Source organism: Scyliorhinus torazame, chromosome 4 (assembly GCF_047496885.1).
Source record: "Scyliorhinus torazame isolate Kashiwa2021f chromosome 4, sScyTor2.1, whole genome shotgun sequence".
Taxonomy (NCBI): domain Eukaryota; kingdom Metazoa; phylum Chordata; class Chondrichthyes; order Carcharhiniformes; family Scyliorhinidae; genus Scyliorhinus; species Scyliorhinus torazame.
The window spans coordinates 113,762,605-113,788,458 of record NC_092710.1 but is presented as its reverse complement, the minus strand read 5'-3'; the positions used below and the strand labels follow the sequence as shown (position 1 = coordinate 113,788,458).

Here is a 25,854-nt window from a genome sequence, read left to right as displayed (position 1 = left end):
ACAGTTGGAAAATGCTCAGGAAAGGATGTATTTCACACGTGTAACCTAAGAACAACTGCAACTAAATTATGACAAGCTGCACTCTCAATGCAACTACAATGGACTGACCAACAGTTCACTTGGGAGTGCATGATAAAATAGGACTGAGTCAGCACGGCTTCATCAAGGGGAGGTCATCTCTGACAAATCTGATAGGTTCTTTGAGGAAGTAACAAGGAAGTTATACAAAGGAGAACCAGTGGATGTGATTTATTTTGATTTCCAGATGGCCTTTGACAAGGTGCCGCACAGGAGACTGTTAAACAGTTAAGACTCCATGGTATTAAGGGTAAGATCCTGGCATGGATAGAGGATTGGCTGACTGGCAGAAGGCAGAGAGTGGGGAGAAAGGGGTCTTTTTCAGGATGGCAGCCGGTGACTAGTGGTGTGCCCCAGGGGTCGGTGCTGGGACCACAACTTTTCACAATATACATTAATGATCTGGAAGAAGGAACTGAAGGCACTGTTGGTAAGTTTGCCGATGATACAAAGATCTGTAGAGTGTCATGTGAGAGTACCTTTAAGAAATGGGTGTTTTTAATGGGTGTGTATATAAATATCTGTAGTGAGAGTACCTTTAAGAAATGGGTGTTTACTACTGCAGTGATGTCAGAGAGTGGGTGGAGCTGGGCTGTCTGTCAGCTTTTTACTTTTGTTTTTGAGCAGGCTGTAGGGTGTGTTTTAGTTTTGTTTTCAGTGTTGGAGCTGAAGCCAGACCAAGCAGGTGCACTGCTGTTCTCTCTGCTATCAAAAGACTATCTGTTGATCATTTGGTGAATTCAGAATTGTAAATGTCTTCAGTAGTGACTTTAACCTGATGTGCTTCTGATAAAGGTTTTGACAGAGATAGATAGGTTCTTGATTAATAAGGGGATCAGGGACTTTGGGGAGAAGGCAGGAGAATGGGGATGAGAAAAATATCAGCCATGATTGAATGGCGGAGCAGACTTGAGGGGCCGTGGCCTAATTCTGCTCCTATGTCTTATGGTCTAATCCCGTGAAAATCAGCATTTAGGATTCCATGCACACTTGTCCAAAGCTGAGTATCTGCATTATTGCCAGATGACACTCCTGGGATTGAGGGTCGCTGTACCCTCTGGAAGTGAATTCTCACCATAGAACGGACAGGAACTCCGACATCTGCAAGTCCAAAACTTACTCCGCAAGGAGATAACAAGATACCCTAGGGCCCCAAGAGACACAATGTTGGAGAAGTTACTGGACGCGAACAGTCTGGGAAAGGGAAATTGCGGAGACATACAGGGACGACTTTTAGAAAGGACCACTCCCCACTGGACAGAACAAGGGGAAAATGGGAAGAAGAGGTAGCGACAGAAATAGGGTGGGGACTCTGGAGCGAAGCACTGAGTAGGGCCAACACCACCGCCTCCTGCGCAAGGCTCAGCCTAATGCAGCTAAAAGTGGTGCACAGAACACACCTGACCAGAACCCGAATGAGCAGGTTCTTCCGGGAGTTGGAGGACAAATGTGAACGGCGCCAGAGGGGCCCGGCCAGCCACACCCACATGTTCTGGACATGCCTCAGACTTGTCGGGTTTTGGACAGCCTTCTTTGAGGCAATGTCCAAGGTTGTGGGGGTGAGGGTGGAGCCATCCCCGAGAGTGGCAGCCTTCCGGGTATCGGACCAGCCAGAACTACATATGGGGAAGAGGACTGGCACCCTTGCCTTCGCTTTCCTAATTACCTGCCGGAGAATCCTGCTCGGCTGGTGATAAGCAGCACCACCCACAGCTGCAGACTGGCTGGCAGGATTATCGGAATTTCTCCACCTGGAGAAGATTAACATACACCATCCGAGCGTCAGAAGATTACTTCCACAAAACGTGGGGGCCGTTCACCAACCTGTTCCAAGACCTGTTCGAAGCCAACATCTGATAGAGCCCGCATGGGAGCCAACAGGACCAGAGAGCAGACAGAAATGAGAGGGAGGGTAACTGGGGGAGAGACTGGAGGAAACATCCAGGGGAGGCCAGGCAGTGACTGACACTGGGACCAGAGAGCCCAATTAAAGGCCACATGAAAAAGAACCCCAAAAAGCAGGCTGACAACATAATGGGGAGAACGGAAAAGGGAGGGGAGGCCAAGGGTGAAGGAGGGCATCTCACAGACAAACACCAAACATCCATCTATGGTGAAATAAAGGGTCTAAGATAAGACCTAGAAACAGCAAAAGAAGGGAAGTGTGGGGGGGGGGGGGGGGGGGGTGCGAAAAGGATCGACATGTAAACTGTAACCATCTCACTTATCTTTTATGTACATGTAGAAATGTAAAACTTTAATAAGAATTTTTTTTTAAAGTTTGCGGGTGATGCAGAGATTGGTGGGGTGGTAAATAGTGAGGAGGATTCTGACCAGTAGTCTTGCTCTAAACCATTATGCAGTGCCACACTGGCGAATGCTGAACAGTGTCACAGCTGGACGAGGCTAAGGTATCCTGACTCAGAGAAAAAGCAGAAAGGTTCCAGGAGGGTGTTAGTACGAGTTGCAATGGCCACTGGAGGAAGGGAGAGGGGCTAAAAAAACCTGAAAACATATATATTTTTTCATTAATCCATATACCTGGTCGAATATCATCAAAATGCAATGAGGTTAATCCAGTGTTTGACAATATGAGCTGCTCCAACCTGAAATGGCAAACACAACAGAGACTGGTACATTAAATTGTAGCATAAAAACAGCTAGTGTGATCATTAAAACACGATTGTCGCAAACCAGGATTGGGTTCCATGGTGCTAGCATTATTCTAATTAATTGTTACAGATAAGCATCCCCTCCCTCCGAAAATGAATGAAATGGAAGCCTATTATGCAAGAGTTGCCACCTTGCCCAGAAGAGTCACTGGAATGGTGCACTAATGGTCAGGTGAGCTTCCCCCAGGTTCTCAAGTGCACTTTTCTTGCAGGAGGAAACACTGAGAATAATGCAGAGCAACAGCAAGAGGTTTAAATGTTTTCCAATGTAGAATAGTTATTAAAACAGAAATGCCTTGCTAGAGATCTATTAGGGAATTAAGAATAGAACACACAATAACGAGTAAAATAAAGAAAGCAACTTGCATTTCTATAGCATCTTTTATGACCTTGTGACATTTGAAAGTAGGTTAAAGTACTCTTAAAGTGTAGTCACTGTTATTATGTAGGAACCACAGTTAATTTGTACATGGAAATATCTGTGAGCCTTTGAACGTACCAACGAAAACTACCAGTGGAAAGCTAAACTGAAGGGTGAGATACAATAGAATGTGTATCACAAAATACACAGGGTTTAGGATTAATATACCAAATAAAGTTAATTCATTTAAAAAACGCTCTTATGCATTGCAGGCAAATTAATAAGTGCCTGTACACAGGGCCTTTGCACTAAGACTAATGGTGAAGTTGGCTTAAAATTGTTATTTGAACTGCGAATTTTAACACAAGGAAGGTTATCAGCTAACCTTGGCAAATAAGCAATGTGCACCAATTGATTCTCATCAGCCAGCTGATTGGAGCTGAGATCCAGTAACGTCAAGGACTGTAGAACACCGATAGGCCTTGGAACAAGGTAATGGGGTTGATGAAACATGGGAAGAGATTAAATACACAGAGAAAAAAAAATCTTTATTAGTGTCACAAGTAGGCTTACATTAACACTGCAATGAAGTTACTGTGAAAATCCCCTAGTCGCCACACTGCGGTGCCTGTTGGGGTACAGAGGGAGAATTCAGAATGTCAAATTCACCTAACAAGCACGTCTTTTGGAACTTGTGGGAAGAAGAAGGAGCATCCAGAGGAAACCCACGCAAACACGGGGAGAACGTGCAGACCCCACACAGACAGTGACCCAAGCTGGGTTCCTGGAGCTGTGAAGCAACTGTGCTAACCACTGTGCTACCGTGCCGCCCATACAAATAACAATTGCATATAAAACCAAGAATAATTCATAAAACCTTTCTACCGTGGAATTAAATATCAAATTTTAAAAAAGATTTAGAGTACCCAATTCATTTTTTCCAATTAAAGGACAATGTTGCTTGGCCAATCCACCTATCCTACACATCTTTTGGGTTGTGGGGGCAAAACTCACACAAACACGGAGAGAATGTGCAAACTTCACTCGGACAGAGCCAGGATCGAGCCTGGGACCTCGGCACTGTGGGGCAGCAGTGCTAACCACTGCACCACCGTGCTGCCCCTAAATATCAAATTTGATGAACGTCCAAAGGTTCAATAGTCAAAATGTTAATATTAGGTACATGGTGATAAGTATACAGAAGAAAATTAAAATTGTGGACCAAAATTTAGTGCGAGAATATAATTCAAAGCCCAGTCTAAAGTTGCAGGTTGATCATAGTACAATTTAGTCCAATTCTCCGCACGGGAGTAGCTCCCTCACAATTCATTGGATGGATTGTTTGTCCCGGCCCACAATATCACTGGGAGGTGTTTCAAGGTGTGAATCTTGGTGCATGGTGAAAGTGGGTCAAGAATTCGCTTTACCTTTCTAGCACAGAAATGTCATTAGATGACAAGTGGGCCCTTTCGAGCACTGGCCACATTGGGGCGCATTCCAAAATCTATAAAGAGATCAGAGTCAACTCGGTGTTGCATCACATCATTCTGTTCAAGCAAAGACAACACCTATGTTACCTGGGCCCATGTCAGTCCATTGTGTTGAATGGCTAATGCCTTCAGGTTGGCAAATGCACCAGACAGAGAGACTGGACTGGAAACGATCGCCAACTTGTTTTGACTGGTAAGAGAGAGAAAATTACATATGAGGAGGTAGGAAAAAACAGTTGCCATGGAGACTCTTTTAGGAATCCTAACAGCTCAAGTAAGAATAGATCACTTAGCTGGCAAAAACATTAATCAAGCCAGGACGTGCTTGTCAGGTTGCACAGAATGCCAGTTGCATCATCCTCACAAATGAATTCATCTTTTTCATTGAAAGACGCATTCTTTACATCTACAAACGTGCAGGAAGTATTTTGGCTATACAATTAGAAAATGGAAGGAATAGTTGAATACGCAAGACATAATAAAGTAAGTGACCTAATTATACCTTTGGTGGTATTTTCTACTAATCAGTATGGGGTTGCACTGAATGTGGGATTAGCATCCTTTATTAAGTATTTCCCCGTTCTTTGATTGCAGTCCAATTTTATGTACAAAACTGGTCATATCCTGGGTGCGGTGGGGATCATTCAAGGAAATTTCACTTCTGAAGCGTCAAGTGATCTCAATCTGCTTCACTACCTTGTTCTAGACAGTCTTACATGGAATGTACAGCACAGACACAGGACATACAACTTAACTGGTCAAGTTGTCCTCACAACTGTCTTGCCACCTCTCACTGTACCACCATATTCTTCTAAACCTTTCTCCATTGTGTCTTTATCTTGTTTTCCCATAAATGCATCTATTTAATTCACTTCAACTGCTTTTGCCGGTAGCACCTAGCTTATGTCCCTGGGTTTTGGTCTCGTCCAAAAGTGGAAACATGTTTTCTATGTCGATCCTGTCAATCCCCTTCAGGCCCTAAATCATCCTTCAGCCATCTTTCTTCTGGCAAAAATACGCCTAACCTGTTTAGTTTTTACTGACAGGTATATAACAGTAAACAACAAGAATTGTGAAATGAGAAGTCGCAGGCACTTCTGAACTGTATCATTCTTGAGAGGATTAGTGAGAGACTGGCAGTGGACACATAGGGGTTGAAAGAAGAACAGAGCAAAGGCAGGGACTCCCAACATTCAAAGTCAACCCCCATGTACAAAGGAACAGCCAAGGGCTGAGCATAGGTTTTGAAAGACGCAGGGAAGCTTGAATCACTATAGTACCAATTTATCTGTCACCCTGAGCTCGCAGGTCACAATAAAAGCATGTACTATTCCTGGTCACTGAGTTTGCACATTCTCCCCGTGTGTGCGTGGGTCTCACCCCCACAACCCAAAAAGATGTGCAGGATAGGTGAATTGCCCACACTAAATTTCCCCTTATTTGGAAAAAAAAAGAATTGGGTACTCTAAATTAAAAAAAAACTATTCCTGGTCACTGTGTTGCAGATGTTACCCAGAGAAACAGAGGTGCGTTTCCCTTTGTCAAAAGGCTTTAGGTCTGGGGAGAAAAGTTTCTTAACAGTAAATGTAGCTATAAATTAATTTGAAATGAGTTAAGAATCTGACAGAATACTAGAAATAAAACCTGTCTCATTTCTTAAGATGAATGAAAATATGCAACTAATACACTGAGACAACATCTGACCAAACGCTGCAGAGTCTGAGTGTGGAAATTGATCATAAGCATTCCTTGGAGAGTCTCAATTATCTAACCCTAACAATTATAAAGTTTAAAAGCTTGTTATGTTTTGGGAACGTCTGTTTAAGGTAAAATTAAGTGGTGAATGGGACATGTGACCGGATCTGAATCCTAAATGGTTTTGTTGCTATGGGGACATTGAAGCCCAGATTAATTTACTGGGAAGGAAGTGCAAGATGTTCATACCTGGTGGGCAATGGTAACGCCATCTATGATGACTCTGAGTAAACTGTTAGCCTCCAAATCTCAAGGGGGGTATTTTGAATGTCAAGTTTAGTAAATGGTTAGATTTAAACTGTTTAATTTCAACACAGTAAGAAGTTTTACAACACCAGGTTAAAGTCCAACAGGTTTGTTTTGAATCACTAGCTTTTGAAACAAACCTGTTGGACTTTAACCTGGTGTTGTAAGACTCCTTACTGTGCTCACCCCAGTCCAACGCTGGCATCTCCACATCATAATTTCAACATATGGAGTCGGCGATCTAAACAATAACTAATTTGTATTTCTGATAGGTACAAGGCCCATGTGATTCATATTGTCATAGAGATGGGCTTCGAGAGGGAAAGAATCCATAGTAAGCCATTGTGGTATTGGGTTAGTTTCCTACGGTATTACTGAACTTCGTAGACAGGTCAGATCGCAAGAACCTGGGCGAAATTCTCCCCAAATGGCGCGATGTCCGCCGACTGGCGCCCAATCAGACGGGCATTGCGCCGCCCCAAAGGTGCTCCGCATCTTTGGGGGCCGAGCCCCAACATTGAAGGGCTAGGCCGACGCCGGAGGGATTTCCGCCCGGGAAATCCCTCCGGGAAATTCCACTCCATAATATGTGGAGTTTGCACATTCTCCCCGTGTTTGCGTTGTGGGGGCGAAACCCACGCAAACACGGGGAGAATGTGCAAACCACACGGACAGTGACCCAGAATCGGGATCGAACCTGGGACCTCGGCGCCGTAAGGCAGCAGTGCTAACCACTGCCCTTTACACTGATGACTGACAAACATTTTTGCAGCTTTTCATAAAGAGCATTCAAATAAAAATAACATAGGAGCAGGAGTAGGCAATTCAGCCTCTTGATGCTGCTCTTCCATTTAATAAGAGTATAGCTGGTGTGTATCTTAGTTTCATTTACCCGCCTGGGCTCCATAGCCCTAAATACCCTCCTTACCTTCCAAAAAAAAACCAATCTCGGTATTGTTGTTTTAAATTACCCTAACCCGCAACAGAGTTTTAGGAGAGAGAGTAGCAGATTTCCACTAAAAAAATGTAAATGTTGCCACAGCCCCAGAGGCTGTTCTACCCTTTGAGAGAGAGCTGGCTGGTGGTGATTTAACCTGAAGGTCACCACACCTCAGTGAGGGGCAAGGTTGAGAAGACGGGGCTTTTATGAATAACCTCAGCCTGTAGGGTAATTGAACCTGCTCTGTTGCTCTGCATCACGAACCAGCCATCCAGTAAACTGAGCTAACAGACCCACTATTCTTTGTGCAAGGAAGTGTTACTTGACATCACTACTGGTTGGCCTAGCTCTAATTTTAAGGTTATTTCTTCCTTAATGGTCAGTCGTACAAGTAAACTTAATTGGGAGAATTTCACTTCAAATCGAGTAATTCATTATTTCCTTGCACCCATTGCCTTGTTTTGATTCTATACTCCCTTTCCATCAGAAATAAAATCAGGGTGATACCAACAGATTCTGAAAGCAGCACCTGCCCTTCAGTATCCTACACAGATTCCATACCTGAGGTCAAGATGTTCGAGTTTCCTTAATTGTCGAGTAATTTGTGCTACTTTATCCCAGGAAGGAAGCAAGTTCTTGGCCAAATCCAGTTCTATAATATCTGAAAGAAAATGGTGAAGGAATAGATTTGACAAACCTGCCTTATCTGCAATCAAGGTATGATTCCCTCATCCTGCAATAACAGTGCTGATCTGCGAAGCATTATACAAGAGTGAGTTGGTCAGTTAACCTCTTTAAGATAGATATGTAGTGTGCTGGAGGGAAATAAAGAAAGGAAATCATTTTTATTTTTGAAGCACCTTTTACAACCTCAGGACATTCCAAAACACTTCACAACCAATAAAGTATTTTTTGAAGTGCAGTCACCAGGTGTGACTGGTGACCAGGGGCTGGTTTAGCACAGGGCTAACTAGCTGGCTTTTAAAGCAGACCAAGGCAGGCCAGCAGCACAGTTTGATTCCCGTATCAGCCTCCCTGAACAGGCGCCGGAATGTGGCGACTAGGGGCTTTTCACAGTAACTTCATTTGAAGCCTACTTGTGACAATAAGCGATTTTCATTTCATTTTCACGTACGCAAACACAGTAGCTAATCTGCAAACAGCAAGATTGACAATCAGCACTGGACTTTAAAAGACAGCCCGTCTTCACAGCTGCAAGTTATCAAAGCTGGTGGTTCCAGATGGCTCCTGTTCTTTTGCAGTAAGTGGTGGACCAGGCCAGACCATAAATATCCCAGGTTAACAGCTCTTAGTCAGGGTAGCAATAGGCCTGCTGCAGTAGCATTTGAACAAGATCAGGCAGCATATGCATGATACACTCCAATTGCTCCATCTGCTGGTTAGAGCGGTATATCCCAGAAAACATGCATCTGCATTCTTCCCATCAATCCCAGACTGTCTCTCTGTGAGCACCATGTCAGGAGAGAATTTCTTAATGTAGTGCTTCAATAAGCAGACTGCTGGTTCCACTGACAGCTTGGCAGTAAACCATTCAGATCAGTGCCCAGAAACCTGATATGTCAAGGGCGGGATTCTCCCCTACCCAGCGGGGCGGGGGGCCCTGGCGTAATGTAGTGGCTGGAACCACTCCGCCGTTGGGCCGCCCCAAAAGTGCGGAAGTCTCCGCACCTTTAGGGGCCAAGCCCTCACCTTGAGGGGCTAACCCCGCGGCGGAGTGGTTTCCACTACATCAGTTGGTGTGGAAGGCCTTTGGCGCCACGGCAGAAGGGGCCGAAATTACTTTGCCGGCCTGCGTAAGTCCGTGCATGCGCGGGAGCGTCAGCGACTGCTGACTTCATTCCCGCGCTTGCGCAGGGGAGGGGGTCTCTTCCGCCTCCGCCATGGTGAAGACCATGGCGAAGGCGGAAGAAAAAGAGTGCCCCACGTCACAGGCCCGCCCGCGGATCGGTGGGCCCTGATCGCGGGCCAGGACACCGTCGGGGCACCCCCGGGGCCAGATCGCCCCGCGCCCCCCGCGACCGCAGAGCCCGCCCGCGCCGTCTGCTCCCGCCGGTAAGGTAGGTGGTTTAATCCACGCCGGCGGGAGAGGGTTGACAGCGGCGGGACTTCGACCCATCGCAGGCCGGAGAATCGCCAGTGGTGGGCCCGCCGACCGGTGCGGCGCTATTCCCGCCCCCGCTGAATCTCTGGTGGCGGAGAATTCGGGACACGGCGGGGGCAGGATTCACGCCAGCCCCCGGCGATTCTCCGACTCGGCGGGGTGGGTCGGAGAATCCCGCCCCACGTGTTTGGGTGCGGTTACTGATGATGTTCTGGGTTGGTACTCTGATCATTGATTGTTGGGTTTAACTATAGGGAATGACATATGAATAAGTCTCATGTTGGCCAAGTGAGGAGCCTTACTTTCCAACTTCTATAGTACCTGTGACGGTTCAACCACAAAGAAAACCTGATCTGGAACAAACTATACCTTCAACTGCCGAGACCCAAAGCTCTTGAATTCCCTTCCTACTTCGCTCCGTCCTCCCTTTCCACCTTGAAGACATTCCTTAAAATCTACCTCTTGGACCAAGCTCTTGATCAGATGTACTAATACCTTAATATGTACTTCTGTGTCAAATTTTATTTGTAATGTTTCTATCAAGTGCCGCCTTGGGACATTTTACTATATTAATGGCACTGTATAAATGCAAGTTGTCATTGTCTTAATGATGGTGATGAACTGAGTTCTTTAAGTCAGCGTTGAATAAAGTTTACGGACATTTCCAGTGATTTTCATGCCTTCAATGAACGTGAAGCTCTGGCTCTCCTTCAAAATACAGCTGGCTGCACATCCCATTCAAGTGGATGCAGGCGGCTCTTTCTCCTCCTATCCTTAGTCAACAGGGTTCACTTGAGACCATATTGAGAATAGCCCATGTTCACTGAGGTCTAATACGGCCAAAATATAGTCCCCATTTATATTCCATTGCTGCCAACACTTCCCTGTATAACCCTAGGAGGCCACCTAAGAGGAAAGCACATTGACCTATACAAACTGTAGAATCTCAGTTACCTGCCGCTGTCATTCCAACCCACTCTAAGACTTCATATATGCTTCATATATGCTGCATCATGTATGTCCTTATAGTATAAGGACATACTATAACCAGCACAGCACAGAAACAGGCCATTTAGCACGACAGGTCTATGCTACATACAAACCTCCTCCCAAACTACTTTATCTAACACTTTCAACATAACCTATTCTTTCTCCTTCATGTGTTTATCCAGCTTACCTTTAAATGCATCTATGCTTTTTGGCTCAACCACATAGCAGCTAAATCCTACATTCTCACCACTCGCTGGGTAATGATGTTTCCCCTGGGTTCTTAATTGGATTTCTTGATGGCCATCTCATATTTATGGCCCTTGATTTTGGACTTCTGCAAAGTCGTCTCCTCTCCATTTACCCTCTTAAACCCTTTGATAAACTTGAAGACCTTTATCACATTAAATGTCAAATAGACGAAAAGCCGCATTTTCCAGTCATGATCCTCCAACCATCATTATATGGGCAGACTTAATGCCCAGATGGTCTTCTCCTGTCCGCCAATCTTGTATGTCCACATGGGTTGAAGACTTTATAAGCGGCTCAGAAATACATTATGATTCTTTATAAAAGCACACTTCCTTATTCTAACATATGACAGACCTTGTTTTTTTAATCAGCACAGCTAAATTAATATTGTAAGGATACTGGGGCAGACGTTGGAGATCTCGTCCTCCTCATTGGTGTGGCTCACTTGACATCCACTGACTGAAACAATCAACAACGCATCAAACCACCTGTATATCAGACAGATACAGACAGTAGAATATGGTTAGAACTGCCACCAACTTATAACAAGGGAACTCGTGTTCATAATCTTTGGCTTTCAGTTAAATAACATAGAGCATGAGAAACAGTGAGACGCAATTGTATTCCCGAAGCGCAACATAACAAATGAATGATCACATTCCTCATCACCTTGATTTCCCTTCATGGACAGAGATGAGTCATGTTCGGTGTGCATGTGATACGATTTTGAAGTCTGACCTCACCTAGGCACATGTATTAGTTATCTCCTCGGGTGATTGCAGGAATGGTTCAGCATCCCAACAGTTCCAATTTACTGGTCTGCATTCGGAGCTTGGCTCCAGAGACTTTGTGGTCACATTTTCTGCAACGTGATGAGCCACTCCCAGGGCAGATTATTCTTAACAAGATAGCATCTGGCCTGGACCATGACCTACAGATATGATACAATTTCAGCTCTGTGGTTTGGAGTATGGTTATTCTAACTACATCTATTAATTCTCTCACCCAGAATGGTGTGCAGGGAAAACCACAAGACATAAGGTCAATGATGGACAGGCAATTTCAGCCTGACCCAGACAACCGCAATGCCCGTGCACCACGATACAAACACTCCATATCCACGTGACTGGCCGGAAGAGGTGAAAAAGCAGATTAACCATCCTGGCCATTTAGTGAAAAAAATCATTCCAGTTTCTAAAAACTGCAGCTCTTCAATTCCAGTTACGTAATTGAGCAACGAGCATCAGTTCTGCAGCTTATCCCATATAAATGCACAGGCCCTTCAGGGTATCGGACCAGCCAGACCTATTCCTGGGGAGGAGGGCGGACGCCCTTGCCGTTGCCTCCCTGATCGCCCGCCTTAGAATGCGGCTGGCGGTCAGCAGCACCACCCAAAGTTACAGACTGGCTGTCCGACCTCTCAGAATCTCTCCAAATGGAGAAAATCAAATTCGCCATCCGAGGGTCAGACGACGGCTTCCACAGAACGTGGGAGCCATTCACCCCATTGTTCCGGGACTTGTTTGTGGCCAACAAACAAGCAGAAGAATAGCCAGGTAGCCAAGAATCAGGGGAAAGTAGCCAGGGCGTGAGAGGAAGGGATAGACCGGGGGTGACAGCTAAACCTAAGAGAAAAGAAAGGCGAACTATAGGAGAGGGGGAGGGGGAGAAGGGGGCAGAAGGGGGAGGAAGGAGGAGGAGACAGGGAACAATAGAGGGGAACCAGAGAGGTGGGGGGAGGCAAGGGAATGATAGTCAGAAGGAGGGCACGGGAAACGATAACAAACTTGACATCTACAGGAACAGAGAGCAAGGGAAATACGGGCGAAAGACGGGATGAATGGCTGAAGTGCAGGTGAACGCGAGACGACAACAGCAGTAAAATCCATCCGGGAGAAGCAAGCGACAACACCAACACCAGATCCATTTGCGTATTGCCCTCTGTAATTGTTTCTCCGGCACCCAAATGTAAATGTACCTCCCCAGTTTCTTCCCCCCCCCACAAACAGATGCCTACTTATGTGTTAAAAATAATATTGCCAATTGTACAGAGTTACTGTTGTTGAGCTAGTGCATAATACCCTACCAGTGATTTTATTTGGTTTTTTTTGTGTGCGCTCTTCTCTATATATTTTATCCTGTGTACATAACGGGAAATATACTTTGTTCAAAAACCCAATAAAAAAAATTTATAAAAAAATAAATAAATGCAGAGGGCAGCACGGTGGCCTAGTGGTTAGCACAGCTGCCTCATGGCGCTGAGGTCCCAGGTTTGATCCCGGCTCTGGGTCACTGTCCTTGTGGAGTTTGCACATTCTCCCCATGTCTGCATGGGTTTCGCCCCCACAACCCAAAAATGTGCAGGGTAGGTGGATTGGCCACGCTAAATTGCCCCTTAATTGGAAAAAATAATTGGGTACTCTAAATTAAAAAAAATAAAATAAATGCACAAGCCCAGGATGCAGAAGCGACTGCACCTCTGATCTACAGGATGAACAATATATATCTGGTTCCCACTGGTAGGTGTGAGGCTGATGGGGGAAGGGGATGGTTGGGAAAAGCACAAATCCCTGATAATCCAGTAGGAGAGAGCAGAATGGATGCCCAATTTGGTGATTCTTGCTGTAAAGGAGTGTGTGTGCCATGTTCAGGATTACCTGGCAGGGGTGAGAAGGAATGGGGAGAAGGAAATGTGTCTACTTCTGAATTGTGCCTAACATTGAGCTAAGAACCTCTGCCAATTTCATAATCACTGATAAATTCCCCAGCAACATAAACAGAGAAGACAGAATTTGCAGTACTTTTAACATTACTCAGGAATGAATTATTTTTGGAGTGTAGTCACTGTTGTTATGGAGGCAAATGCAGGAGCTCATCTGCACACACAAAGACCCCACATGTAAAACTCAGATTAATCTATTCTTGGTGATTTTGGTTGAGGAATAAATGTCGCACAGGAAGCTGGGGAGACCTATCTTTCTCAAACAAAGAAAATTACAGCACAGGAACAGGCCCTTCGGCCCTCGCAGCCTGCGCCAATCCAGATCCTTTATCTAAACCTGTCGCCTATTTTCCAAGGATCTACTTCCCTCTGTTCCCCGCCCGTTCATATATCTGTCTAGATGCATCTTAAATGATGCTATCGTGTCCGCCTCTACCACCTCCGCTGGCAAAGCGTTCCAGGCACCCACCACCTTCTGCGTAAAAGACTTTCCATGCACATCTCCCTTAAACTTTCCCCCTCTCACCTTGAAATCGTGACCCCTTGTAATTGACACCCCCACTCTTGGAAAAAGCTTGTTGCTATCCACCCTGTCCATACCTCTCATAATTTTGTAGACCTCAATCAGGCCCTCCTCAACCTCCGTCTTTCCAACGAAAACCATCCTAATCTACTCAACCTTTCTTCATAGCTAGCACCCTCCATATCAGGCAACATCCTGGTGAACCTCCTCTGCACCCACTCGAAAGCATCCACATCCTCCTGGTAATGTGGCGACCAGAACTGCACGCAGTATTCCAAATGTGGCCTAACCAAAGTCCTATACAACTGTAATATGACCTGCTGACTCTTGTACTCAATACCCCGTCCGATGAAGGCAAACATGCTGTATGCCTTCTTTTTAAAAAAAATATATTTTATTCAAATTTTTCGGCCAAACAAAACAATACAAAGGTTTTCCCTTTTTACAACAATAAAACAATATAAATAACAGTGACCGTTTTAACAAGTAAATAAATAATATATAAACTAAATGGCAACTGCCATAGCAAAAATAATAACTCTCCAGATAATAAAATCAAACAATCCAATATACATAACCAAGTACAAATATCTATACCAAAACCACCCCTGAGGACCCACCCGAGCCCTCCCCACCCTCCCCCCCTCCCCCCTGGGTGCTGCTGTCACCTTCCCATTTCCTTTATCGTTCTGCGAGGTAGTCAATGAACGGTTGCCACCGCCTGGTGAACCCTTGAGCCGAACCCCTTAGCGCGAACTTTATCCGTTCTAGTTTTATAAACCCTGCCATGTCCTTTATCCAGGTCTCCACGCCCGGTGTTTTGGCTTCCTTCCACATAAGCAATATCCTTCGCCGGGCTACTAGGGACGCAAAGGCCAAAAATTCAGCCTCTCTCACCTCCTGCACGCCTGGCTCTTCTGCAACCCCAAATATAGCCAACCCCCAGCCTGGCTCGACCCGGACCCCCACCACCTTCGAAAGCACCTTTGCCACCCCCACCCAGAACCCCTGCAGTGCCGGGCATGACCAGAACACGTGGGTGTGATTCGCTAGGCCTCTCGAGCATCTTGCACACCTATCCTCTACCCCGAAAAATTTACTGAGCCTTGCTCCAGTCTTATGTGCCCTGTGCAAAACCTTGAATTGTACCAGGCTTAGCCTGGCGCACGAGGACGATGAGTTTACCCTACGTAGGGCATCAGCCCACAGCCCCTCCTCAATCTCTTCCCCCAGCTCTTCTTCCCATTTTCCCTTCAGCTCATCCACCATGATCTCCCCCTCGTCCCTCATTTCCCTGTATATATCCGACACCCTACCATCCCCCACCCATGTCCCTGAGATCACTCTATCTTGAATCTCCTGCGTCGGGAGCTGCGGGAATTCCCTCACCTGTTGCCTCGCAAAAGCCCTCAGTTGCATGTACCGAAATGCATTCCCTTGGGGCATATTTTTCCGTCAGCGCTCCCAGACTCGCAAACGTCCCGTCTATGAACAGATCTCTCAGTTGCACAATCCCAACTCTCTGCCATGCTCCAAATCCCCCATCTATTCTCCCCGGGACAAACCTATGATTATTTCTTATCGGGGACCGCACCGAGGCTCCCATCCTTCCCCTATGCCGTCTCCACTGCCCCCAAATTTTCAGTGTTGCCACCACCACTGGACTTGTGGTGTATTTCTTCGGGGAGAACGGCAACGGCGCCGTCGCCAGTGCTTGTAGGCTGGTTCCTTTGCAGGACGCCATCTCCAATCTCTTCCACGCCGCTCCCTCCCCTTCTCCCATCCACTTACACACCATTGAGATATTGGCGGCCCAATAATAATCACTTAGGCTCGGTAGTGCCAGACCCCCCCCTATCCCTGCTACGCTGCAAGAACCCCCTCCTCACTCTCGGGGTCTTCCCAGCCCACACAAAACTCATGACACTTTCCTCGATTTTCTTGAAAAAAGCCTTCGTGACCATCACCGGAAGGCACTGAAACACAAAAAGGAATCTCGGGAGGACTACCATTTTGACCGCCTGCACCCTACCCGCCAGTGACAGGGGCACCATGTCCCAACTCTTAAAATCCTCCTCCATCTGTTCCACCAATCGTGTTAAATTAAGCCTATGTAAGGTTCCCCAACTCCTGGCTATCTGAATCCCTAAGTACCGGAAATCTCTTGTTACCTTCCTCAGCGGTAAATCATCTATTCCCCTGCTCTGCTCCCCCGGATGCACCACAAACAACTCACTCTTCCCCATATTCAATTTGTACCCCGAGAATTCCCCAAACTCCCTGAGTGTCTGCATTATCTCAGGCATCCCCTCCACTGGGTCCGCAACATACAGCAATAAATCATCTGCACACAATGATACCCGGTGTTCTTCTCCTCCCCTGAGTACTCCCCTCCACTTCCTGGAGCCCCTCAGTGCTATGGCCAGGGGCTCAATCGCCAATGCAAACAGTAGCGGAGACAGGGGACACCCCTGCCTCGTCCCTCTATAAAGACGGAAGTAGTCAGACCTCTGCCTGTTCGTGACCACACTCGCCACCGGGGCCCTATACAGCAGCTGTACCCATCCAATAAACCCTTCTCCAAAACCAAATCTCCTCAGCACTTCCCACAGATAGTCCCACTCCACTCTGTCGAATGCTTTCTCGGCGTCCATCGCCACCACTATCTCCGCCTCTCCCTCTGGTGGTGGCATCATCATCACCCCTAGCAGCCTCCGTATGTTTGTGTTCAGCTGTCTCCACTTAACGAACCCAGTTTAATCCTCGTGGACCACCCCCGGGACACAGTCCTCTATCCTCGTCACCATCATCTTGGCCAGGAGCTTAGCATCTACGTTTAAAAGGGAAATGGGCCTGTAGGACCCACACTGCAGCGGGTCGTTTTCCTTCTTCAAAAGGAGCGATATCGTCGCCTCCGACATAGTCGGGGGCAACTTCCCCCTTTCCCTGGCCTCATTAAAGGTTCTCGTCAAAAGCGGGGCCAGTAGGTCCATATATTTCCTATAAAATTCCACCGGGAATCCGTCTGGTCCCGGGGCCTTCCCCGCCTGCATGCTCCCAATCCCTTTTACCACCACCTCCATCTCAATCTGTGCTCCCAGTCCCGCTCTCTCCTGCTCCTCCACCTTCGGGATTTCCAGCTGATCCAGGAAACACATCATTCCCTCCTTCCCTTCCGAGGGCTGAGCCTTATATAACCTCTCATAGAATGCCTTGAACACCCCGTTCACTCTCTCCGCTCCCCGTTCCATCTCTCCCTCCTCAACTCTCACCCCACCTATCTCCCTCGCTGCTCCCCTCTTCCTCAATTGGTGGGCCAATAGCCGACTCGCCTTCTCTCCATACTCATACTGTACACCCTGTGCCCTCCTCCACTGTGCCTCTGCCTTACCCGTGGTCAGCAGGTCAAATTCCACATGTAACCTTTGTCTTTCCCTGTACAGTCCCTCCTCCGGTGCCTCTGCATATTGCCTGTCCACCCTCAGAAGTTATTTCAACAATCGCTCCCTTTCTTTACCCTCTTGCTTCCCTTTATGTGTCCTTATGGATATCAGTTCCCCTCTGACCACCGCCTTCAACGCCTCCCAGACCACTCCCACCTGAACCTCTCCATTGTCATTAAGCTCCAAGTACCTTTCGATACACCCCCTCACCCTTAGACATACCCCCTCATCCGCCAATAAGCCCATATCCATTCTCCAGAGTGGGTGCTGTTCTTTTTCCTCTCCTACCTCCAGGTCTACCCAAGGTGGAGCGTGGTCCGAAATGGCTATGGCCGTATACTCCGTCCCTGTCACCTTCGGAATCAGTGCCCTTCCCAAGACAAAAATGTCTATCCGTGAGTATACTTTGTGAACATGGGAGAAAAATGAGAACTCCTTACTCCTAGGCCTACTAAATCTCCAGGGATCTACTCCTCCCATCTGCTCCATGAAGTCCTTGAGCACCCTGGCCGCTGCCGGCCTCCTCCCGGTCCTGGACCTCGACCGGTCCAGCCCTGGATCAAGCACCGTATTGAAGTCTCCCCCCATTACCAACTTTCCCGCCTCCAGGTCCGGGATACGTCCCAACATACGCCTCATAAAATTTGCATCGTCCCAGTTCGGGGCGTATACGTTCACCAGAACCACCCTTGCAATCTGCCACTCACCATCACATATCTACCCCCACTATCCGCCACTATGGTCTTTGCCTCAAACAGTACCCGTTTCCCCACTAAGATAGTCACCCCCCTATTCTTTGCATCTAAACCCGAATGGAACACCTGCCCCACCCATCCTTTACGTAGTCTGACCTGGTCTATCAGTTTCAGGTGCGTCTCCTGCAACATAACCACATCTGCCCTTAATTTCTTTAGGTGTGCGAGTACCCGTGCCCTTTTAATCAGCCCGTTCAGCCCTCTCACGTTCCACGTGATCAGCTGGGTTGGGGGGCTCTTTACCCCTCCCCCCCTTGTCGACTAGCCATCCCCTTTTTTAACCCAGCTCCTCACCCGGTTCCCACGTACCCGTATATCCCACCGACGGTGCCGTCACGCCTTGACCACCCCATCCCATAACAGCTCCCCCTTCTCCTTAGCAGCAGCAACCCAGTTAACCCCCCCCTCTCCGCTAGATCCCCCTCTAGCGTAGTTGCACCCCCCATGTTGCTCCCAGAAGTCAGCGAACTCTGGCTGACCTCGGCTTCCCCCCTTGTCCTCGGCCCCCACTGTGCGAGGCCCCCTCCTTCCTGCGTCCCCGTTCCCGCCACAATTACCATAGCGCGGGAACAAAGCCCCCGTTTCCCACTCGGCCCTGCCCCTAATGGTGCATTTCCCTTCTCCTTCCCCTTTCCGTCCCACCGGCGCCCACAGTTCCTCATCCCCCCCCCCCCCCCCCCCCCCACCCCCCAACATGGGGAAGAGAGAAAAGTTACAGGATCACAGAATTAACAAATTGAAAAATCTCCCCCCCCCCTTCCTCACCCCACATAATCACCCCACCACTTTGTCCCAGAAGCTCTTTCTCTCGCCAGACTATTCCAGCTTCTCGTCCACAATGAATGTCCACGCCTCTTCTGCCGTCTCAAAGTAGTGGTGCTTCCCTTGGTGTGTGACCCACAGTCTCGCCGGTTGCAACATTCCAAATTGAACCTTCTTTTTGTGAAGCACCGCCTTAGCCCGCTTGAAACTTGCCCTCCTTCTCGCCACCTCCGCACTCCAATCCTGGTATACGCGGATCTCACCTACAGCTCCGAGTTTTCTTCGCCCATCTGAGGACCGTCTCTCTGTCATTGTAGCGGAGAAACCTCACCACTATAGCTCGAGGTATTTCTCCAGCCTTTGGTCTTCGCGCCAGAACTCAATAGGCTCCCTCCACCTCCAAAGGGCCCGTCGGGGCCGCCGATCCCATTAGCGAGTGAAGCATCATGCTCACATATGTCCCGACGTCCGCCCCTTCTGCGCCTTCGGGAAGACCCAGGATTCTTAAATTCTTCCTCCTCGAGTTATTCTCCAGTGCTTCCAACCTCTCCACACACCTTTTGTGCTGTGCCTCGTGCGTTTCTGCCTTCACCACCAGGCCCTGTATTTCATCCTCGTTTTCAGCAGTCTTTGCCTTCACGACCCGAAGCTCCTGCTCTTGGGTCCTCTGCTCCTCCTATAGCCCTTCAATCGCCTGTAATATCGGGGCCAACAGCTCCTTCTTCAACTCCTTCTTCAGCTCTTCCACACAGTGCCGCAGGAACTCTTGTTGCTCCGGGCCCCATAACAAACGGCCACCTTCCGACGCCATCTTGCTTTGAGCTTCCCTTCCTTGCCGCTGCTCCAGAGGATCCTCCGTAATCCGGCCGCTATCCTCTCCCTTTTCCATGTGTGTCCGGGGGGATTCCCTTCTGGTTTACCGCACAGCGTTTTTGGCCGTTTAAATTGCCGTTGGGGCTCCTATTAAGAGCCCAACAGTCCGTTCCAACGGGAGGTGCCGAAAGGTGGTCATTGCCGCACCCGGAAGTCATCTGTCTGCCTTCTTGACCACTCGATCGACCTGCGTTGCCACCTTCAGGGTACAATGGACCTGAACTCCCAGATCTCTCTGTACATCAATTTTCCCCAGGACCCTTTCATTGACTGTATAGTCCGCTCTTGAATTAGATCTTCCAAAATGCACCACCTCGCATTTGCCTGGATTGAATTCCATCTGCCATTTCTCTGCCCAACTCTCCAATCTATCTATATTTTGCTGTATTCTCTGGCAGTCCTCCTCGCTATCTGCAACTCCACCAATCTTAGTATCATCTGCAAACTTGTTAATCAGACCACCTATACCTTCGTCCAGATCATTTATGTATATCACAAACAACAGTGGTCCGAGCACGGATCCCTGTAGAACACCCCAGTTCTTTATCCATCTAGCTAGTACACCCTGAACCTCATACGACTTCACTTTTTCCATCAACCTGCCATGGGAAACTTTATCAAACGCCGTACTGAAGTCCATGTATATGACATCTACAGCCCTTCCCTCATCAATTAACTTTGTCACTTCTTCAAAGAATTCTATTAGGTTTGTAAGACATGACCTTCCCTGCACAAAACCATGCTGCCTATCACTGATAAGTCTATTTTCTTCCAAATGTGAATATATCCTATCCCTCAGTATCTTCTCCAACAGTTTGCCTACCACTGACGTCAAGCTCACATGTCTATAATTCCCTGGATTATCCCTTCTTAAACAAAGGGACAACATTAACAATTCTCCAGTCCTCCGGGACCTCACCAGTGCGCAAGGATGCTGCAAAGATATCTGTTAAGGCCCCAGCTATTTCGTCCCTCGCTTCCCTCAGTAACCTGGGATAGATCCCATCTGGACCTGGGGACTTGTCCACCTTAATGCCTTTTAGAATACCCAAAACTTCCCCCTTCCTTATGCCGACTTGACCTAGAGTATTTAAACATCCATCCCTAGCCTCAACATCCGTCATGTCCCTCTCCTTGGTGAATACCGATGCAAAGTACTCATTAAGAATCTCACCCATTTCCTCTGACTCCACGCATAAATTCCCTCTTTTGTCTTTGAGTGGGCCAATCCTTTCTCTAGTTACCCTCTTGCTCCTTATATACGAGTAAAAGGCTTTGGGATTTTCCTTAACCCTGTTAGCCAACGATATTTCATGACCCCTTTTAGCCCTCTTTATTGCACGGTTGAGATTAGTCCTAATTTCCCGATATTTCTCCAAAGCTTCATCAGTTTTAAGTCACCTAGATCTTATGTATACTTCCTTTTTCATCTTAGCTAGTCTCACAATTCCACCTGGTTCCCTAATCTTGCCATTTCTATCCCTCATTTTCACAGGGACGTGTCTGTCCTGCACTCTAGTCAACCTTTCCTTAAAAGACTCCCACATTTCAAATGTGGATTTGCCCTTAAACAGCTGCTCCCAATTGACATTCCCTAGTTCCTGCCGAATTTTGTTATACTTGGCCTTTCCCCAATTTAGCACTCTTCCTTTAGGACCACTCTCGTCTTTGTCCATGAGTATTCTAAAACTTACGGAATTATGATCGCTATTCCCAAAGTAATCACCGACTGAAACTTCAACCATCTGGCCGGGATTATTCCCCAATACCAGGTCCAGTATGGCCCCTTCCCGAGTTGGACTATTTACATACTGCTCTAAAAAACTGTCCTGGATGCTCCTTACAAATTCTGCTCCATCTACGCCTCCAACACTACATGAGTCCCATTCAATGTTGGGGAAGTTAAAATCTCCCATCACGACCACCCTATTGCTCCTACATTTTTCTATAATCTGTCTACATATTTGTACCTCTACTTCACGCTCGCTTTTGGGAGGCCTGTAGTAAAGTCCCAACAATGTTACTGCACCCTTACTATTTCTTAGCTCTACCCATATTGCCTCAGTGCTCGAATCCTCCATCGTGCCCTCCTTAATCATATCATCTCTGACCAGTAATGCAACTCCTTCACCCCTTTTACCTCCCTCTCTAATCCTCCTGAAGCATCTATACCCTGGGATATTTAGTTGCCAGTCTTGCCCTTCCCTCAACCAAGTCTCAGTAATACCAATAACATCATATTCCCAGGTACTAATCCAAGCCCTAAATTCATCTGCCTTACCTGCTACACTTCTCGCATTAAAACAAATGCACCTCAGACCACCTGTCCCTTTGCGTTCATCATCTCTTCCCTGTCTACTCTTCCCCTTAGTCACATTGAGTTTATTATCTAGTACCTTACTGGCTTTAGTTGCTGCCTTTTTACTGACCTCTAACTTCCTAATCTGGTTCCCATCCCCCTGCCACATTAGTTTAAAACCTCCCCAACAGTGTTAGCAAAAGCACCCCTTAGGACATTGGTTCCAATCCTGCCCAGGTGCAGGCCATCCGATTTGTAATGGTCCCACCACCCCCGAACCGGTTCCAATGTCCCAAAAATCTGAACCCCCTCCCTCCTGCACCATCTCTCAGGCCACGTATTCATTCTGACTATTCTTGAATTTCTACTCTGACTGTCTCGTGGCACTGGTAGCAATCGTGAGATTACTACCTTTGAGGTCCTACTTTTTAATTTATCTCCTAACTCCCTAAATTCTGATTGTAGGACCTCATCCAGTTTTTTACCTATATCGTTGGTGCCTATATGCACCACGACAACTGGCTGTTCACCCTCCCCCTTCAGTATGTCCTGCAGCCGATCTGAGACATCCCTGATCCGTGCACCCGGGAGGCAACATACCATTCGGGAGTCTCGTTATCGACCACAGAAATGCCTGTCTAATCCCCTTATGATTGAATCCCCTATGACTGTAGCCCTGCCGGTCTTTTATCCACCCTTCTGTGCAGAGCCAGCCACGGTGCCATGAACCTGGCTACTACTGCCTTCCCCTGGTGAGTCATCTCCCCCAACAGTATCCAAAATGGTATGACCGCAGGGGACACCTGCACTGCCTTTCTGCTCTTTCGCGGCCTTTTGGTCACCAATTCCCTGTCTCCCTCACCAATCCTAATCTGCGGTGTGAACAACTCACTGAACGTGCTATCCACAACCTCCTCAGCATCGCAGATGCTCCAAAGTGAGTCCATCCGCAGCCCCAGAGCCATCATGCGGTCTAACAGGAGCTGCAGCTGGACACACTTCCCGCACATGAAGGAGTCAGGGGCATCAGCCGCGTCCTTGAACTCCCACATTGAGCACGAGGAGCATAACACGGGTCTGGGATCTCCTGCCGTTTTTACACTTTACCTTAACTGATTACAAATATATCAAATAATGAATAAGTGAAAGGAATAAAGATTTTACTTACCAATCACAACACTTACCAACACACAAAGAGTTAAATTTCTCCCAGCTACTGCTAATTGCAGCACTTTCCTTACCAGCCAATCAGGTCACTGCATTGCTGTGATCTCATTCTTCAAGGTAAGTTTTTAAAGAGGAAAACTTACCTTCCCGACAGACCCCTGGCCACTGCTCCCGCCGAAAATCTGAAGGCCGCTTCTCCGGCAGCTGTGTCCCCGCCGCTCTCCTCGCGCTCTTTTATCCTGTGTCCCCACCGCTCTCCTCACGCTCTTTTATCCTGTGTCCCCGCCGCTCTCCTCGCGCTCTTTTATCCTGTGTCCCCGCAGCTCTCCTCGCGCTCTTTTATCCTGTGTCCCCGCCGCTGTCCTCGCGCTCTTTATCCTGTGTCCCCGCTGCTCTCATGCTCTTTCACTGAGTCTCCGCCGCTCTCCTCGCGCTCTTTCAGTGTCCCCATCGCTCTCCTCGCGCTCTTTTATCCTGTGTCTCCGCCGCTCTCCTCGCGCTCTTTTATCCTGTGTCCCCGCTGCTCTCCTAACGCTCTTCACTGAGTCTCCGCCGCTCTCCTCGCACTCTTTCACTGAGTCCCCGCCACTCTCCTCGCGCCCTTTCACCAGCAGTCACTCTGTCCTCACTCCGACCGGATTCAGCTGGAAACTCCCAACAGTAAGTTTTTAAAAACATTCACTCCCCTTCTCAGCAAGCACTCACTCAGCAACCACTGATAACACCTCAGAGAAATGAAAAACAACTTACCAGTCACCAGCCAATCACTTACCTGCAGGCTGTGACGTCACGGTTCAACTTCTTTCTACTTCTACCTGCCCTCGAGTCTCCCTCTTGATCTTTACTTGGCTGGGACCCTTACAGTGATTGTCTTTTTTTTTGATTAGAGGAGGAAGGAGGGAGGGAAACACTGAAGAAGTGTTTCGGGTTTAACTGTCACTTGACAACAGCTCCTCCACAAACCACCTTCTCTTCATGGGATCTTTTATATCTAACTAAGAGGGAAGCCAAGGACACAGCTTAAAGTCTCATCCAAAAGACAGCGTTTCCGCAAGTGTAGCATTCCCTCAACTGCAGTGTGAGCCCAAACCCATAACCTGATTGGGAGGTGAAAGTGCTACCCATCCAGCATTGGCTGACAATGCAGGAGCAGGCATTTGCTAAACAATATTGTGGCACAGGACTTAGGAACAGGAAGGCCATTCAGCCCTCTCGGATCTGATTGTGGGGTCTCAATTTCAACTTCCTGCCTGCCCCCTTAACCTTCAACCTCTTTGCCTATCAAAGCAGCCTTGAATCAATTCAATAACACAACCTCCATTGCTTTCTGATGAAGAGAATTCCACAGACTAACAACCAACAGAGAGAAAAGAAATTCTCATCACGGTCTTAAAACGAAGACCTCTTTTTTTTTTTAAACTTAAGAGTACCAAATTAATTTTTTCCAATTTAAGGGGCAGTTTAGCGTGGCCAATCCACCTCCCCTGTACATCTTTGGGTTGTGGGGGCGAAACCCACGCAAACACGGGGACAATGTGCAAACTCCACACGGACAGTGACCCAGAGCCGGGATCGAACCTGGGACCTCAGCGCCGTGAGGCAGCAGGGCTAACCACTGCGCCACCGTGCTGCCCTAAGACCTCTTATTTTTAAACTGTGTCCCCCAGTTCTAGTCTCCCGCACAGGAGGAAACAACCTCCAGGTATCCGCCCTATTCAGTCCTCTCAGGATCTTAGATATTTCAATAAGATCACCTCACATTCTTATCATTCTTGGGTATAGGCTCAAGCTGTTCAACCTTTCTTTTTTTTTTTAATTTAGATTACCCAATTCATTTTGTCCAATTAAGGGGAAATTTAGCGTGGCCAATCCACCTACCCTGCACTTCTTTGGGTTGTGGGGGCGAAACCCACGCAAACACGGGGAGAATGTGCAAACTCCACACGGACAGTGACCCAGAGCCAGGATCGAACCTGGGACCTCGGCGCTGTGAGGCAGCAATGCTAACCACTGAGCCGCCGTGCTGCCCATTCAATGTTTCTTCATAAGATATGCCCCTCAAATCAGGAATGAGTTGAGTGAACCTTCTCTGAACTGCTTCTAATGCATTTATACCCTTTTTCAAATAAGGAGACCAAAACTGTATAGAGTGAGTTAGATTTGGTCTCAGGCCCTGTACAGTTGTAGTAAAACTTCTTTACTTTTATATTCCACTATCCTTCCAGTAATTGCCAACATTCCATTTGCCTTCCTAATCACTTGCTGTACCTGTATACTAAGTTTTTGTGATTCATGTACCAGGACACCCAAAATTCTCTGTACCATGTCTGCAATCACTCTCAAATTAAGTGGGACACTGCTTTCTTATTCTTCCTGCCAAAATGAATCAGTTCACATTTTCCCACAT

At 47.5% G+C, this 25,854-nt stretch overlaps 1 protein-coding gene across 2 annotated transcripts in view; it reads right to left on the bottom strand.

The window, feature by feature from the left end:
• tbce (tubulin folding cofactor E) overlaps positions 1–25,854 on the bottom strand; it is a 90,059-nt gene that overhangs the window by 41,046 nt on the left and 23,159 nt on the right. The window contains exons 5-10 of one of the 2 annotated variants that reach the window (XM_072498499.1): positions 11,303–11,391; positions 8,104–8,203; positions 4,689–4,791; positions 4,539–4,615; positions 3,497–3,592; positions 2,620–2,684 (exon numbers count right to left, since the gene is read on the bottom strand). In XM_072498499.1, the coding sequence (XP_072354600.1) occupies positions 2,620–2,684; positions 3,497–3,592; positions 4,539–4,615; positions 4,689–4,791; positions 8,104–8,203; positions 11,303–11,391 (530 nt within the window). The remainder of the gene's footprint in view (positions 1–2,619; positions 2,685–3,496; positions 3,593–4,538; positions 4,616–4,688; positions 4,792–8,103; positions 8,204–11,302; positions 11,392–25,854) is intronic. The other variant, XM_072498500.1, reaches the window with a different exon arrangement.